Source organism: Elephas maximus, chromosome 18 (assembly GCF_024166365.1).
Source record: "Elephas maximus indicus isolate mEleMax1 chromosome 18, mEleMax1 primary haplotype, whole genome shotgun sequence".
Lineage (NCBI taxonomy): Eukaryota > Metazoa > Chordata > Mammalia > Proboscidea > Elephantidae > Elephas > Elephas maximus.
The window spans coordinates 12864156-12881759 of record NC_064836.1 but is presented as its reverse complement, the minus strand read 5'-3'; the positions used below and the strand labels follow the sequence as shown (position 1 = coordinate 12881759).

Genomic DNA, 17604 nt, shown 5'->3' with positions numbered 1-17604 from the left:
GGCTGGGAGAGTTTGGGCTGCTTTTCAACGTCATGCATTTCCTAAAGGTCCTTGGGCAGCTGCCATGGTACTTTCTTTCCTTTGATGTTTTAAAAGAGAGCAGGGAAGTTGACTGTGCACCTGGGTGAGAGTTGGAGGAAGCTCAGAAACTAAAAGACCTGCCAGGGGGCTGTTTTGATCTTGTGACCCTAACACTCCCCAGTATGTTTTTTCAAAATGGCCGACTGAGAGTGTGACATAACTAATGCCATGATGAATCTGTAAGTTTTTCTCCTTCTTCTGCCTGACTTCTTCTTCCCACATACCCTGTTAAGGACTTTGTTTTGATGTGATGCAAGTAGCTTTGTTTGGTTCTGTCCCACCGCCTGTCATTTATGACCCCCCAAGGGGAGATTAGAGCCCAGATGTCTGACATGCATGTCTGTAGCCTGATGAGATGTCCAGCATCATTTATCTATCTCTTTAGTCTGATAAAGAGTCTGTTGTCATTATCTTGTAACGAATAACTCTTCTGGCCATGCCATCTGTGGGCTATGAAGACACTTCTAACCCTTGTAAAAATCATATATAAGCTCTAATGTAAAATTGCCTTTTGGGATTCCGTAAAGACAGCCTGCATTGTCGTTGAATCCCCGGTGGTGGACACCTCCTAAATAAACTTTCTCACTCTTTCTGACTGGGAGTATATTTCATAGGCTTGACTGCTCCAGGGCACGGACCCTAATCAGGCAACAATCTGAAACCAGGGCCTAGTATCTGTCATGCTAAAGACCAAATGAATGGAACAATGAGAAAAAGCCATGGGGTGGTAATGGTGGAGAACCCCAGAAGGAAGGTAGAGAAAAGTAGCTAATATAAGGGCAACAAATTTTCCTGAAAGGCATTTCATTTATTAAAAAAAAAAAAAAAAAAAAGGGAGGAAAGATAAGACTGCCAGGACTGACTCCTTCCTATCCTTCCAAATTCATCTTTTTCAAAACTCTCCGGCTTCACAGCTCCTTGATTGTAGATTCTAACCAAAGTGGGTAGAGCCAAGCTTGCACTACAAGGGAAGGAACCTGGCAGCCAGGGATGGGGTCACCAGAGGGAAGCTTTGGCAGAAAAGCATGTCAGCGTCCCAGGACCAGCTGAGTTCTGGCTTTGCTCAGATGGGGTTCTTGACGTGGCCGTGGCAGCTCTTTCTCACTTTCAATGGACAACCAGTAGCATGACCCAAAAGTGGACACACATTGAGGACAGCACAGTTACAAGTGGGCATGGGTTTTTATTCTCAGTGCACGGCAGTACTGGTTTCTGCTCATCAGCAAAAAGCTTTATTGGTTCCAAAAAATTATCCCTTTTATTCTTCCTTTAAAACTCCTCCTCTAGTCTTCCCATCTCGAGAAGTGGAATAAGCACATTCCAATTTCAGATTCACCAGTTCATAGCATTTTTTTCCCCTTAAGAACCGTATAAATACATGCAAAACATTGTACATAGAGCTTAAATAATATCAAAATGCAAATACAGGTTGGGTGCACCATTAAGCTGAACTGCAAATCATGGCAACACACATTGGGGTACACATTGCTTTGATTTCACCATTTGGTTGTTTAAGTCATGCAGACCACAATAGTCAAATCTTTTGTTGTGTTTTTTTTTTCTTTTTGTACAAAAATACCAGTGCTTGTTATACTAGTTACTGAAAAAAGAAGAAACTCAAAATTCCTATCTACGTGCTGATTTGAAGAGAAAAACTTAGACTTCTTGGCACATATATATGGCATATTCACATATGGCCTATATACATGTGGAGGACGAAACATGAACCAAAGGCCAACTCAGTCACGGGGAGCTCATCTCCCTCTGTCTCTCCTCACCAAGAGGGAAGGGGACAGCAGGCCTCACAGCAGGGGTGGGGAAGGCAAAAGGAACAGCACTGAGCTAAACGGAAGGGTGTCTGGTCTATTCTGAGAAAAAGGGCTGGAATGGCTTAAGAATAGCAGGCATTTTTAACGCCCCACTCCCACCACTGCAGTGGGGAGATCCCGAGACAGGAAAGGTGAGGAAGTGTGTCTGTTCTGATGGTACCAGGGGCTGCTTCAATCGTGAGGCAAGGGATGCAGGAAAGAAAGGAAGGGACGCATTTAGAGTTTCCTGGCATAAGTGAGCTTGTCACATCCCTCTGGGTTTTCAGCAGTGAGGTAATCACTCAGATTTAACTGTGCAAACTCTCCCCTCTGACGCTCAAGGGGAAGAAGAAACCTAAAGCCTTAGTGAGTCCACAGTGCCCAGAGGGATTCCGAGGTGATCGCTCTCTCTCTCAACACCTTTGGGGGTGGGGGAGTCATTCCTGAGGGCAGAGGACACCTGTGGGAAGGACCTAGCCGCAGGCTGTTACCCAGGGGTAGAACCAGACTGTATTTTTTCCACTTAGAGCTCTATCCCCCGTCTAGTATATTGGACACAGCCTTTCTAGGGGAGGGAAGAAGTCACAGATCAGACCCCTGCACAAAAACTCACTAACGGAAAACTCCAGGAGGGACAGGACATCAAAGAACCATAAAAAAAATGCAGACCCCACATCAGATTATCCTTCCAGACTAGGAAATACTAATGTCTTTGGTACCACTCTGCCAGTTGTTCCTCAAGAAACATCAAATCTGACCAAAGGTCCCTGCTTCTCACCACTAGGTATGAAAGAACCTGGCCATCCACCTCCACAGAGGGCAGATGATATTCACCTCCTGCTGGCGGTGTCCTTCTGGCTGGATGTTTTCTTTACCATCGGCACAACTTTAACACCCATTTTTCTAGGATTGTCAAGAGAGAAATCAAGGATGATATGTTCCCTTCTCCCCATCAGGCCCTTTTCAAACCCAAAGCACCATTTTGGGGGAAAGCTGTATTAACTTATGCCATATTTACTCATTGCCAGTTGGATTACGGAAACTGAATAGAAAAAACTTATATTAAAAAACATATGCACATAAACACTTAAACTTACTCAATTTCGTATCAACAAAGTTTATATTAAAAAAGTCTAGAACCCACCAATTTTTTTTTTTTTCCGAAGTATAAAGATGGCTGTTTGGAGAAAGCGTGTACGGTGTGTTGGTTTTTAAACCAATTACAAATGTGCTCAGTCACCAGTCATGTCAAACTGCTGGTTACGCGCTGCCATCTGCAGGGTCACATGACGGCACTTTATTTAAATCCTTTACACAAAATACATATGGCTGACTCAAAAATATCAGTTTCTGATCTAAAGAAAACTATATATTTTTGCATAATATTTCTATATATTCTTCTTCTACTATGGAAACTAGAACACAAAAAAACCATTGGCTTTAAAAAAGTAGACACAAGCCCTCAAGAGTAACCTGTCAGGCACCATGAGAGTCTTTTGGGAGCAGAAACGGTAAAATAGCCTCCAGCGTTTGTTATTGGCTTATTTTTTAAAACCGATCTGAGGTAATAAAAGACTTGAAGAAACTAAACTTTCCAATGTACTTAATAAATACGTAAGGGAACACCTACCACCTTGGGCGAGCGTCTTCCCGCCCCGGAGTATTTAAAACAGAGAAAAGATCACTGAAGCATGTAACTCTTACAAAACCAAAATCAAATTTGTTTTTCTATTTCCTACAGTGATGAATTGTGTAGTAATGGGATTTTGTAAGGGGTATTAATTTCTTGACTCCTCCTACCTTGGACAGCTTATGTGAAAGGGGTGAGGGAGGAGGGATCCAGAAATAAAAACTGGAGCGGATAGGTCCAGGACACCTTTCTCTCACAAATGGAAATTTGGCAGTTTATGAGAGCTTCAAGCCCCTTCTCCCTGCGACCACCGCTCTAGAAAGAGGGGGCTTTCGTGATCTACTGGGGGATAGGAATTGGCAGACATGCGCTAACCCCTGCAGAGAAGAGCTAAGTCAACGGCAGCAGGATGAAAATGGAGCTCCTGTAAACGTGGCTCCACCTTGTCCCTCTAAGGAACACTTTAAAAATTCCCTAGCAAAGTCTTCAACTCCTGAGAGGTGGGTGCAGGGCAGGGGGGAAGAGGGCACTTCAGGCAGTGCTGGGGGGCGGAGGCACAGAGCTGTATTGTGCAGTAGTCAGAGTGCGTTGCTGGAGAGGGCTTCAGTGGGACACGTGTGAAAAAGAAGAGAGGGAGAACAGCAACTTTTCAAGGGGTGTCTTTTGCTCCTTTAAGTCAACAAAATATCACTGGAGCCTCTCATGTTGGGTACATAGTTTCAAAATCAAAATATTTAAGAAAGACTGGGACCTTCTCAGAGACTGGACAAGTTATGAGGTACAGCAAAGAGCAGAGTGAGAAAACTGAAGAGCACGTTAAAGCTAGTACCCAGGCAAGGTTTCTGGTCCCTGCAGGAAGGTTTTCTCAGATCCTGCTAGAATGGCCCTTTGGCCTCCAGCAAAAAAGTCTTCTCAACACGCACTCATCCAACAATCAGATCCTGCCCTGGGAGTGCTTTGGCAGATGGCTTTGCAAGCAGCAGTGGTCACCCCAAGAAGGAGCCCAGGATCTGCCAGCTCCTGGTCCTCAATATTCAAGGCCAGTTAAGAGGCAGGTTCGTACCAAATTCATTCTTTTTCTACCAATTTAGGATTAAGAGAAAGCTTAGGTCTAGGGTAAAAACTGCATACCACACATATATAAGCTTCGTGGTCAAGGTTGCTCTCTCTGGCACTTAAAAACCACACACACCTGACAAGATGGCAGTTTAGAAGTAGAAGGCAACCTGGCAACAACAATGAAACTGGCTCTCCATTGCTTCAAAAAGACCCTTTCAGCAAAGAACCCCTCTGCCTCTAGAAATAAACCAAGGGTTTCACTGGGGCCAGAGAGGAGATTGGTCAAAGTTTATTCAACTCACCCATGCGCTTTCTACTTTCTAAATCATCACACATGCACACGCGTACACACGCACGCACACGCACACACGTGAAGGAAAAGGAAGACAAGGGTGACAAAAGACCAAAAGGGCCTTAGGGAGGTGTGACAGGAAGGGCAGAAAGAGCTAGGGGGCTTTAGGTATAAATTTTCAAAATGGAAAGAATTGTTTAAAAAAAAATCACTCTTCAGGCTGATTCTATACATTCCATTCCAACCTCAACACATTTCAATTGAAGATATTTGTCTCTCCCTGAACCCTCAGCTTACAAGTGGCACAGACTCACAGGGTAAGCTCCAGAAGTCAGGAGATGGCAACATATGTGTGGATATTGGGGAAGAATTTGGATTGGAGTGTTGCCAAGAGGACCATCATCATTTCTTTAAAAATAGTAACTGATACACCCAGGGAGTAGATTCTACCATCACCTGCCTGGGGTTTGACTGGGTCCTGCTACAAACCCCAATTCAAGTTTAAGGTGAAATCCTTGTCAGTCTCTGCTCTTGCCTCTTCATGGTTAGGTGGGGTTCACACATACTTGGGAGCAGCTGACCTGACAGTTTTCAGTCCCATCATTACCTTATAGACAGGATAGATGAAAAAGGAAATAGAGAAAGCAGGGGAAAAGTCAGAGAACGAATGTTCAAACTGACGTCTCCAGGCTGTGTAGAGGGCTGTCCGAGTGGGAGTCAACAATCTGCATTTGGTTGCAATCCACTGCGTTGTTGTTTTTGTTGGCATATGGCGTGACTTCGTCGTCATCAATTGGGAACACCCTCGTCCCAGACTTAAAAATCTTTTCAGGGTTTTCCTCCTCTTGCTCCTCCAGGACTGGCGTTCGCGGCCCCTCCTCGTCTATGGCGAATTCAGGGTGGGTCATGAAGTCATGGATGGAGTTTTGGTTCGCAGGTTTCATAATGTTTTCATGGAGGGAACTATGGAACGCTTTGACCACTTTGATCTACACCAGGGGAAGGAAAAGGAGGATGAGAAAATAGGCAGGTGAGAATTGGTCAGCAGAACCAAGATCTGACGGTTTGAGGAGAGAAAAAAACCCCAAACTACAAAACACTACTGCTCAACAACCAAAACGGAACACAAAAGAGGAGCTAGAAACATCACACGGCTCACGTTTCAAGCATGGGGTGGGGGTGGGGGGGGTGTGGTGAGTGATGGCAAACAACCAAGATGTTTCAACAGCTGCATTAAAAAAAAAAAAAGATAGAAAACCCAAAGCAAAGTTAGTATTCCCAAATAATTCATTCTTAAAATAAAACAGAAAACAAAAAGATCCATTAGTTCTTTAGGGTGGAGGGCAAAGAATTTGGAAGTAGGTGCAACAAAACGGCCAACCAAGTGTAAAACATGACTCAGACATGAGGATTTCTGTGCGGAGGCCAAACATTTTGTGAACGTAGAACAAAATCATTACACATTGATGCTGAGTTATCTGCTGAAAACCCTCAAAGAACCAACATATGCCAATCTGTACATGATAGACTTTGGGTGATGAGCGACCACGAACAGGGTGCAGCAAGGCAGACAAACCAATCTTCACTGTGTCGGTGGCATGCGGGAAATGAAAACTCTTACACTCTGCAATTTAATAATCCGCTCTTTTGGTCAGAAGACATGCATAGATTTCCATTCCACACCTTCTCTGTTCCTCCCCTCCCAAAGGAAAACAAAAATGCAAAACTGCACTCCCTCAGCCCCTTTCCTGGAAGATGTAGATATAATACAGGTATCGAAAGACATCTTCCTCCTGACCACCGAGAGAAGACCTGGCTCTGACAACCCAAGTGCATATTCACATTTCTGACACATGGCAACTGTGCCCAGGCATGCAGCTTTCTCCAGCTGTTTCCAAATCGTGAAAGGAGGAGCATGATCTCATATGGAGAAGGGAAAGCATGGGGTCGGGAGAGATACTACCTAATCCAGGAGGCCGTGCTCCAAACAAACGGCCTTTCCAAAGGGATGGGGCAAAGGAAACAATTTACAGGCTTACTGGGTAGAGGCAAACACATTGCCCCGGAAGTGTCAACGTCTTTGTCCTACTGCACAAAGAGGAAGGGTTTCAATCATTCAGAATCAAAAGGAAGCCACTGACAATAACCAGTGCCCATCAACAGCCTTTGCCTTATTCACAGGCACCAGCTCTTTTGCCAGCTTTGCTTTTCTGAACTGTAGACCTCTCTAAGGTATGGCTTATAACGTGGGTTGGTAGAATTGGGGTAGGGGAAAAGACTGCTGCTGTAGAACAGTATTGTTGGGAGGCAGCAGATCTTATTCTTGTCCAAAAATTCTTCCCGCAGAAAAGAAATGGGAGTGATGCAGGAGAAACTGGTGGGGGGTGGGGGTGGGGGGAAGGGAGGAGTGATAAATGTGGGGTAGGGCCCCTCTTTCATTCCTCTGCTATTTAAGCAAAAAAATATGTTCCTGCAGAAGAGGCAAGAATATGGAGAGAGCAGAGCACACAGAGTCAAGCATACGAATTGGTTGGATTTCCTGTCCCAATGCTTCCTACCGTTATACAGAACCTTCAAAGACACTGAGCAAAGATGGCTCACCATCTGTACTGTTGGCCTCTCTTCTCTGGAGATGATCGTGTCTGCTGGCTAAGGCTTTCCTTACCTCACCTTACTCAACAACAGACTGGCAGGCCCACCCAGGACTGAGGTGCTCAGGGCTTAGAGGGCAAAGGATTCCTTGCAACTCAATAGAATCAGCTCAACAAGTGAGCCAAGAAGAATCAAGGAACCTGGGCTCACATTCGCCATGCTGAACAGAAAGTGAGGACCTGCTTCTCCATCCTTCTATGATTCCGGTTGATCATCTGATGTGTGAATTTTACCTGCTGTGTTCCCCTTGTTCCAGATCTCAGTGAGATCAGATGGGACAAAGGCTCCATCTGGTCTTCAGGAGGTGCCAAGTTTTAATAGATCTACATCAAATCTTAGAGCAAAGCAACTTGTATTAAATGAACCCAAACCCAATGCCGTCTCCTTTGGCCCTGATACAGACAAACTGGCCAAGGGACTGGTTCAAGGCCACACCACAATCTGCAGGAGTGAACATAGCCCACACCTTTCACCTACTTTTGAGACCTCAAAACGTCTAATGAGTGAGTGCTACAGGAGAGCAGGTACCTTTAGGCCACACCGGTCCATCATCTTCAATGCCAGTGATTTTCGAACTTCCTGCTTCTATATTTTTAAAGCAATTGAATCTTTCATTGAAACAATTATATGCGAAGTCCAGTATAGAAAACAGATTTTTAAAAGAACTGGGGTTGGAGTGAGTGTCTGGAGCCCTGTTTGCTGGCTTTTCCTCTCACCTGTTAGGGTGACCAATAATTGTTACACGTAAACAGTGAGGGAGAGAAAAGAAAAATACGAAAACTTTCTTCTTTGGGGGAGTAAGAAACAGTCATCCAGCTAGACTGCAGGGCTTCTGGAATCTAAAGGGAAACCAGCCACCTGTAAGGGAAGCTCAAGTGAAGAGGAGTGGGAGAGCTAGGGAGTACCACCTGTCCAGGTGGGTGGAGAGAAAAGTGAGGAGATACAAGGCATGGAGCATTCCCAGAATTCTCCTCAACTCCAACACTGGCCTCAGGGAATACCGTACATAACACATGCTGATGAATAATCACGTATCACCACTGATCCAGCCCAAGGGCGGGAGCATCTTCACTTCCTGGTGCACGATGCTCGGTGCTGGTGCGTGAGCAGTGTGTGGGGTACAAGACGAAGCTAGCGAAGCAGGTGCTGTGAAAGCATCAGGCACTCTCCCCTCAGCCAACCAGCCCTCCCTTCCGCGGTCATCTTCTCTCAGAACCTCTGTGTGGATGGGCGCAGTGGCCCCTGTCTTACGGGTGAAAGTGGCTGACTGAAGGGCAACTCTTTTTTATGACTCAGGAGCCCCAGCCAGGCTGGACTTTATATAAGGTACAAGTGCTAAGGGCCACTTGCTGAAACTCAGTGAATGGGCAGATGAAGACTTTCCTCAGATGGTATTCTGCTGTTTTCTACCCTCTTTTCAGAAACCAGGGAAGCGGAAGAGATCGGACCTCCCTGTAGAGGGAAGTCCTAGGCTGGACAAATAATTGAATTCATTTGAAGATCTGGAATGGGAAAGGGGTTTTAAAATGCATACAAATAAGTGCATACAAAGACACAGAAGGCTAGGGTTTAAAGATGCGTATAAACAAGTATGTATAAATCAATAGAAGGCTGTAAGTTCTAGCACTTCCAAGTGAGAAAGCACAGCTGGAGAAAGAGCAAGTGTGGCCTGTCTTTCCTGTCTGACCCGGACTCTGAGGGTCTGGAGCGTACTCTTCTACCAGCTCCTCTACACCAGCCCAGCGGGCCCTGTCTTCTGCTTAGTCTGCAAGCATCTGACACTAACCCTTTGCACCAGAGAGGGATGATTAAAAAGAACAGAAGCTGGTTAGAAAAGGATTGCAAAACCAGAAGAAAAAAAGAAAATAAGAGAGGAATACGGAAGGACTAGCTAGAATCTCTTGGATATTTGCAGGGTAGACTTAATACTCATTTCTTGTCTGCCTTTGAGCCTAAAAAAAAAGGAGTACCTGTCTATACTGAGCCCTCACCCCGTACCTCACAGCCACACACAGTTCTGGCTACAAAGACAGTGAATCTAAGTCTAGGCAACCTCCCCAGTTTGCAAATATGTGGCAGTGTAATGCTGTTTCTTCCTTCCGCTGACCTCGGGCTGGGTGGGTGGGCGAGATTAGGAGCAGGGAGGAAATAATGGACAGGTACTCAGATATCTGAAGTCCACAGACAATTCAATGTATTTAATACAGAGAAACTCCTTCCTCACCAAATACTTAAATAGCACCATCAACAGCGAGCTGACTGCATTCTCTCTGTTCTCTGCGGCCATTTGGGCGGAAATGAAATGACCAGGAACAGGAAGCATAAGCATTAGCAAGAACCCAATCTACCAGTGGGAACACCAGCTCTTAGGTGGAGAGTTGACAGCATGCCAATTGATAGGCAAGCCCAGAGAAAGGGCTTCCTAGGATTTTATGTTCCAAATAAGACATTGAGGGCTGACGATAGGTGACATAATGAAACTAAAAGGAGAGGAGAAGCAAAAAAAGCATTACTTTTCAGAAACTCCTAAAAAAAATTAACAAATGAAGTAAAGGTAAGTTATTTTGACTTTTGCATATATTTTCCTTCCCCAGAGGTGAATTAATTGATTCTTAAACCAGAGTTTGGCTTCAAGTCCCTGAAAAGTAAAACAACAGGGATGCTTAGTCCTGTACATTTGAACAGAGCCACATTCTTTTCCCCAAATCCAACTACAACTTTTATGCCAGTATTTCTAGCTAATAATAGAGTGGCAGCCAAAATGACTATTGTCATCAGCCAGATCCAATACCGGCTCAATTATGTCAGGTCTGCTAGTAAAATACCCATTGGCACGGTAGCCCCTTCACTCCTATCTTCATATCCTTCAGAAACCTCTTTCCCAGGGAATTGGCCAGGAAATCTGAAACTTGCCCACAAGTAAAAAGAGGCCGTGGGTTTTCATTCAGCCTAATTTTATGTCTAGCTTAGAAGCGAAAGTTTATTAGACTCTTGAGAGGAAGTCAAAGGAGCAGAAGGAATGCAAGAACAACAAAAACATATCCAAGCAAAGCAACAAACAAACAAACAAACCTCAAGAAAAGGGAGAAACAAGCAATGCAGACGAACTCTAAGAAAACAGGGTTATTATCTTCAAAATGGTTACGGTTTAATTTTCAAAAATAAAAAAATAAAGAAAAGGGCACACAGCCTGGTTTCTAGACTGGGGTTTTTGTCTTTTCTTCCATTAAATCAGAAGATCAGAGGGAAAAACCAAAAGGGAAAGATAACCACGGTTGGTTAAAGTGGATGCCACGTGCTCTCTTGTGGTCACTTTAGCAAATCATGCATGATAATAGACTATCACTCACTGCCCAGAGTAGGAGATGAAACAGCAGCAGCAACAGAAGTGGTGGGGGAAGATTTGATTGGTGCAACTGTTACATGGGATGAGCTAGGAACAAGTTTTACATCAAGCTGTTGACCCATGGTCTGTCGCTTTAGGACTCCCTTAAAAGAGGCTCCCGTCTGGAATGTGTTAACTACGTCGATCTGCAAAGAATCAGAGAGTGAGACAGCTTTGCTCCGCGGTCAGAGAGGTGAGTAAAGAGGAAGGGAGGGATATGGATGGTTGGGGAAGGAGGATGGAAGGAGCTGGGAAAAGGGGGACAGGAGATGTAAAGCAAGTAAGAGATTCCCTCTCCCCCAACGCAAAGCAAAGGTGAGGAGGGGAAGGGGGAAAATGTTAATTGCATATCACACTTCATTTAAGGAACAATTAGCCATGGAGTCCAGACATCTAGCTAGAGTCTAGTCTTCTCTTCCCTTTTAGCCTATATTCTAGGTGTCAGGTATCCAAGACTATCAAAAATTTAAAGCGATACTCCCACCCCCATGACTCCCAACAAAGAGTGACAGCTTAGTCATTGCTTTGACCTAAACTTTTAAAAACAAGAACGCAATTTAAGAAACTAAAGGCCACTTATAATTACCAAATTTTGAGGTCCAGGAGCCTACAAATCGATTAAGCGGACTACCTATTTTTGCAGGTTTTCAAGGAAAAGTACCCATGTACTTGAAGAAACAACAGAGGCAGTGTAGTAGCCTATACATAGGTGGCCATGGTGGGAGGGTTCCTGGACCACAAGTTGCTGGGTTCACCCTTTGTCTGGATTTCTTCTCCAAGACACCCTTTCTCTGTGCTGAAGTGGACAGGGCCCTGAGAACGCAGCTCAGGAATCCAGTAGCCAGGCTCATAGCGAATGCCTCTAACTGCGTGAGTGCTTTGAAGGTCCTCAAATGTCTAGCAGAAATGCTGACGATATAACTCAAAGGCTAGATTGAGTGAGATGGAGGAAGAGGAGTTGGTGGGCAGCTGCTGGCCCAGCCCTACACAAGCAGTCTCTGATTTCAGCATCCTACTCTTCAGAGGTAGAGGCAATTAATGCCATTAATTTCCCAACAACAATCTTGATCTGGGGCCTCAATTAAACCTACCATCCTTACTCCTGGCACTGAGTAACAAGGAATATATCAAAACGAATTCTTTTGTTCTTCATGGATCTGATAGAATAGTCTTAGAGGTACCCTCTTGCCTTACTACTATGGGCAAATCTACCAGGAGTCTAGGGAAGGTGCTGATTCCATTCACCTTACTTTATTTCCCTGGGAGGGAAGAGGCAGGAAAGCAAGCACCTCATCCTTATTTATAAAGCTTCCTGAGAAGCCACGAAATGTTTAGAGTTTGTTTCTGGATCCTGGTCAAAGTGTGAACTAAAACACCACTCCTTGATCACATTATACAGTTTCAGTGCCAGGGGACCGAGGAGCCTGATCCACAGGAGGAAAAAGTTTACACACGGGGGGGTTCCAGTCACATGGAAGAAGGGGTTGTAGAGACAGGTACTTTTCCTGATTGCTTACTAGGGTCACAACATCTCAACACCCACCATGAAAGAGGATCTCAGGTTTACCTTCCCAGGATTCTAGCATTTACATGTCCCAAACTTCTACTTTCCAGTAGAAACTAAAGAGAAAGAGAGAGGGGAAGGACAGCCTAGAACTAGGAAAGAGGAAATCCCAACCAAGTCTGTGTAATAGCTGGGTGACTCTCCTATCATCAAGTATTACAATGAGAATGACAGGAGCAACTAGATGGCTGGGGAGTTGTTAGGACCCTACTGAGGCTGAGAAGTTGATGCCAGGAGATGGCCTTCAGTGTCCAGGATGCAGGCTGGCCAGCCTCATCTGCTCAGAGTCTAGAATGGCACGGACTTGGTCATGATGGTGTCTTTAGCAGCTTCCCTTTGGTGCCTAAGCTTGGGCTTTAAAGCTGTGCTGGCCCAACGGCCTCACACTCCAGCAGGGAAACGTAGGACACCTAAAGCCATCTAGGCAGCTACCCCACACGGAAACATAGGGCACCTAAAGCCGTCTAGGCAGCTACCCCAGATGGAAACGTAGGGCACCTAAAGCCGTCTAGGCAGCTACCCCAGACAGAAACATAGTGCACCTAAAGCCGTCTAGGCAGCTACACCAGACAGAGGGGGTTATAGTCAAGGGAACGGCAGTTGGGAGTGGAGGGAAAGGTAGACCATGAATCCCAGGCCCTCGGGAAAGAAGGCTGGCAAGGAGCCAGGAGACACTGGAACGAGGGAATCCTGGCTAGGAAAAAAAACCAATAGCAGAAGAGGACGCAGCTGATCCTGAAGGGAAGAAAAGCAAAGACAGGTTACTTTTAAAAGAGCAGACCTAAAGGAAAGCACAGGGTGCCTTGAAGACAGGAGCCAAAGGCACCAGGGTTCTATGAGCACATGAGGCCCTTGCTCTTGATGGACTCTGCAGCCTGGAGTAGGGTAGGGTGGGCAGGGTGGGGTGGGAACTCCGGATACCACAGGCAGTCTCTGCAGGTCCTGCTGGAACTTCCCTTCCTGGGAGGAACTAGAGAGAGGGGAAAGGAGCCCCACTGTTCCCCTACCTAGACCGTTTCCACCTGTCCACCTGCTGTCTCGTCCATAGGGAGACAAGTTCCTACCAGGTACCTGGTTTAGAATATTCATTTCACCTATTTTTCCTGTGCACTAAGGTGGTGGGGTGGACTAAGGAACTTTCTAAACTATTTGCAAAGGCCAGTTTTAGAGGGTGAAACTTATTTCTGGGATCTCCAGCCAATCAGCAGAGAGAAAAAACCTTGTTCTCTGGTGAATACCCTTGAGATCTTGAGACTTAACAGATTCTTCGGATGGAGAATCTCAGCAGCGATGCAATAAAGGTAGGTGGGACAGTAGTAGGGAAAGTGACAGAATTATCAATGCCTAGACCAGCCCATCCACCCGGGGAAGGTAATTACAATCACTGAATGGAAGTGAAAAAAAAAAAAGTGACTTAGGGTCATAGGCAGGTGACTCAGGAGCACCAGGACAGCTTCCATCCCATTTGAGAAATCACAAGGAGGGAAAGGTTTGATGAAATTATAGCTTCTTTCTTTTTGGGAAGCAAGTCTGGATCCTGCAAAAGATACTCAAGCATGGAAAGACTGGCTGTTTATACACACTCAACCATCAGATTCCCCATCATGGCCTTGCATTTTGAGTGGGGAAGAAGTAAGAGGGTGGGTTTTTTCCTACAAAGATCCCTCCAGATAACACCTGCATTATCACAACAGCAGCTTGAGGATATGCAGATACATCAAGTGTTTGCTGGGGTGCTGGCATAGAGATATTGTCCCATCCCTTTTTTCTGAGGGCTAGGGAAGACTCTGAACATTTCCCACCCTGTGGTCTACGGTTAGGTCCAGTGCCTACAAGAGACCTTATGCAGGAAGTCTGCCCACCTAATGGGGGCTTGGGGGAGTGGGTTTTAGAGCCAACACTAAGCTAAAGAACTAGGGCCCTTGACTAATCTCATCTCAGAACAGCCCACTTACATACCTCTGCCCCTGTGTTTCCTGAAGCTAGGGAGCTTGGGCCACCTGTTAGTAATGAGCCTTAGGAAAGGGAGAGACGCTGGCCACCAAGAACTGCTGCCCTCCCACCACCTCCCAAGATGGGGAGGTTTCTTCTCCCAGGCTGAAGATAGGTCACTATCAGAGTACCTGAGTCTGGATACGGTTCAGGCCCCGGAACCAAAGGATCTGGCCTCGGCGCAGCTCCATCTCGGCATGGTCAATCTCGTCCAGCCCCTCAGCATCCTTGGTGATTTCCTCTTTGGTGGTGCCATGCCCAGCCTCCTTCAGGAACTTCAGGGATTGGGTAGGTATCGCAGAGATTACCTGAGAATAGGTACAAAGAAAGGGGAGACACCAGATTTCAGGGTGAGAAGGGCAGTCACTCTATTTACGTGGGCCAGGTCTTTGGATAGGCCACTCTCTGCCCTGTCACCCATCCCACTTGGTGAGCAGTGGGGAGAAGTCACTAATTCTTCAGGCAAACATTCACCAAGTGCCTACCAGGGCAGGTATTTCTGGACATTCAAAGGAAACCCTGGTGGTGTAGTGGTTAAGAACTACGGCTGCTAACCAAAAGGTTGGCAGTTCAAGTCCACCAGGTGCTCCCTGGAGACACTATGGGGCAGTTCTACTCTATCCTATAGAGTCGCTGTAAGTCGGAATCGACTCGACGGCAATGGGTTTGTTTGGTTTTTTGGTTGAACATTCAAAGGACAGCTTATGGTCTAGTAATCAACAAGCCATCTGCCTAGTTATGTACTTCATTCTCCTCCTGTCTCAGTTCTTCCTTTCCATCTGTACTTAAAGGGAATCAGAACTATATGCATGGTACACAGTTGGAAGGGACAGAGATCAGGACCTAGGGAAAATAAGCACAGGGAGAGGATAGATACATTGTATTTGCATAGGCAAGGGGTAGAGAAGGGTGTTGGAAAAGAATGACCCTCTTCTTAGTTACCACATGTAAAGTAAGTCCTGTGCTATAAAACTATAAAGAAAAGATGCTAAAAATTTTCTTGGGGTTGGGGTGAGGAAGTGGGTGGGACGGGCCAAAGTAAATCACTCAGTGAGCTTAGTCCCTGCCAGTCAGCTCTCCTTTACAACCATGATGAGGATTAGACAGGGCTCAGGTGGGAAAAGGGACTCTGTGTGGGGTCCAATATGGGGCCCAGAGTTTTGAAAAGGGAAGAGTTTCAAAGTTCTACTTTTGGATGTGAGACAAAGGAAGACTGTTATCTGGCATCAAGGCCACGTGGCCACACATGAGACTAGTCCCAGATGGTAGTTTCATACAGTAGGTGAAACAGCCAAGCTTCACCCAAGTTTAAAACTGCTAAGGGAGCAAGCAGAACAGGGTGGATGGAATCAGGTCAGGAGCTGGGATGGGGCTTATTAGGGTGGACCTCTAGGAGGTTTAGAAGAAAGAACCAGCAGATCTGTGGAGGGAGGCCTGCAGCCCCAGGGAGGGCCCTTTGGGGCCCGCTAGTACAAAGTCTCCATTATCCAGATAGTTGAGTACCCGGGACGATTAGCAGAAGTACAGCCCAGGTCAGAGCTGAGGACAAGGGGGACTTAGCAAGTTGTATTAGGGAAGGAATGAAACTCTTACTAGGCTTGGTGATATTACAATATTATTGACAGCTAACATTGACTGAGCACTTACAAGGTACTTTAACAATTATGGATAACATGGTGAAGAATAGGAATTCCAGAACATGTGATTTTGCTCATGTGGGACCTGTACGTGGACCAAGAGGCAGCCGTTGGAAGAGAACCAGGGGAGGGTGAGTGGTTTAAAACCAGAAAAGGTATGCATCGGGGTCGTATCCTTTCACCATACTTATTCAATCTGTATGCTGAGCAAATAATCAGAGAAGCTGGACTATATGAAGAAGAACATGGCATCATAATTGGAGGAAGATACATTAACAACCTGCCATATGCAGATGACACAACTTTGCTTGCTGAAAGTGAAGAGGACTTGAAGCACTTACTGATGAAGATCAACGACTACAGTCTTCAGTACATATTGCACCTCAATGTAAAGGTCCAACTGGGCCAGTAAGCGACGTCATGATAAACAGAAAAGATCGAAGTTGTCAAAGATTTTGTTTTACTTGGATCTACAATCGACACCCATGGAAGCAGCAGTCAAGAAATCAAAAGACGTATTCCATTGGAAACCGGCTGCAAAAGACTTCTTTAAAGTTTTAAAAAGCAAAGATGTCACTTCGAGGACGAAGGTGAGCCTGACCCAAGCCATGGTATTTTCAATCACTTCATATGCATGGGAAAAGTGGCCAATGAATAAGGAAGGCCAAAGAAGAATCGATGCCTTTGAATTTTAGTGTTGGCGAAGAATATTAAATATACCTTGGACTGCCAAAAGAGTGAACAAGTCTGTCTTGGAAGAAGCCCAGCCAGAATGCTCCTTAGAAATGAGGATGGTGAGGCTCATCTCATGTACTTTGGACATGTTATCAGGAGGAACCAGCCCCTAGAGAAGGACATCATACTTGGTAAAATAGAGGGTCAGTGAAAAAGAAGACCCTCAATGAGATGGACTGACACAGAGGCTGCAACAATGGGCTCAGACATAGCAACAATTGTGAGGATGGCGCGGGACCAGGCAGTGTTTTTTTCTCTTGTGCATAGGGTCGCTATGAGTCAGAACCGACTTGGCGGCACCTAGCAACCACAACATATCAGTGTTCTGGCCTTTTCTATATAATACCTGATTTACTGATTAACAGTGACTCTGTTATCCTCAGTTGAGGCAGCTGAGGCACAGAGAGGTAAGTAGCTTGTCCAGGGTGATTCACCTTGTGAAAAGGAGAGCAGAGACTCAGCCCCAGAGCCCACGCTTTGAACCATATGCCATCCTGCCTCTCTAGAAATCTTGTAAGTCTCAGGTGACAGAGTCAGGCCATGATGAGAAACAGAAGAGGCCCAGGAGTCCTGAACTACGTCAGCAGAGCAGCCCATGGCCAGAATTCAGCTTCATTAGAATAAAGACATGTGCTTCGTAAACTCTTCGACTTCTAACGGGTACCAGTTGCTGTCAAATCGATTCTAACAGCAACCCTGTGTATGTCAGAGTAGCACTGTGCTCCACAGGGTTTTCGATGGCTGATTGTTTTTAGAAGTAGATTGCCAG

The 17604-nt window shown here is 45.6% G+C and overlaps 1 protein-coding gene across 4 annotated transcripts in view; it reads right to left on the bottom strand.

Annotated features, from left to right (window-relative positions):
- Window positions 1-896: 896 nt before the first annotated feature.
- ATP2B4 (ATPase plasma membrane Ca2+ transporting 4) overlaps window positions 897-17604 on the bottom strand; it is a 117532-nt gene continuing 100824 nt past the window's right edge. For 2 of the 4 annotated variants that reach the window (XM_049857721.1, XM_049857722.1), the window contains exons 20-21: window positions 14595-14771; window positions 897-5859 (exon numbers count right to left, since the gene is read on the bottom strand). In XM_049857721.1, the coding sequence (XP_049713678.1) occupies window positions 5542-5859; window positions 14595-14771 (495 nt within the window). In that variant the 3' untranslated portion in view covers window positions 897-5541. Of the gene's footprint in view, window positions 5860-10872; window positions 11054-14594; window positions 14772-17604 lie in introns of all 4 variants that reach the window. The other 2 variants (XM_049857724.1, XM_049857723.1) reach the window with 2 other exon arrangements.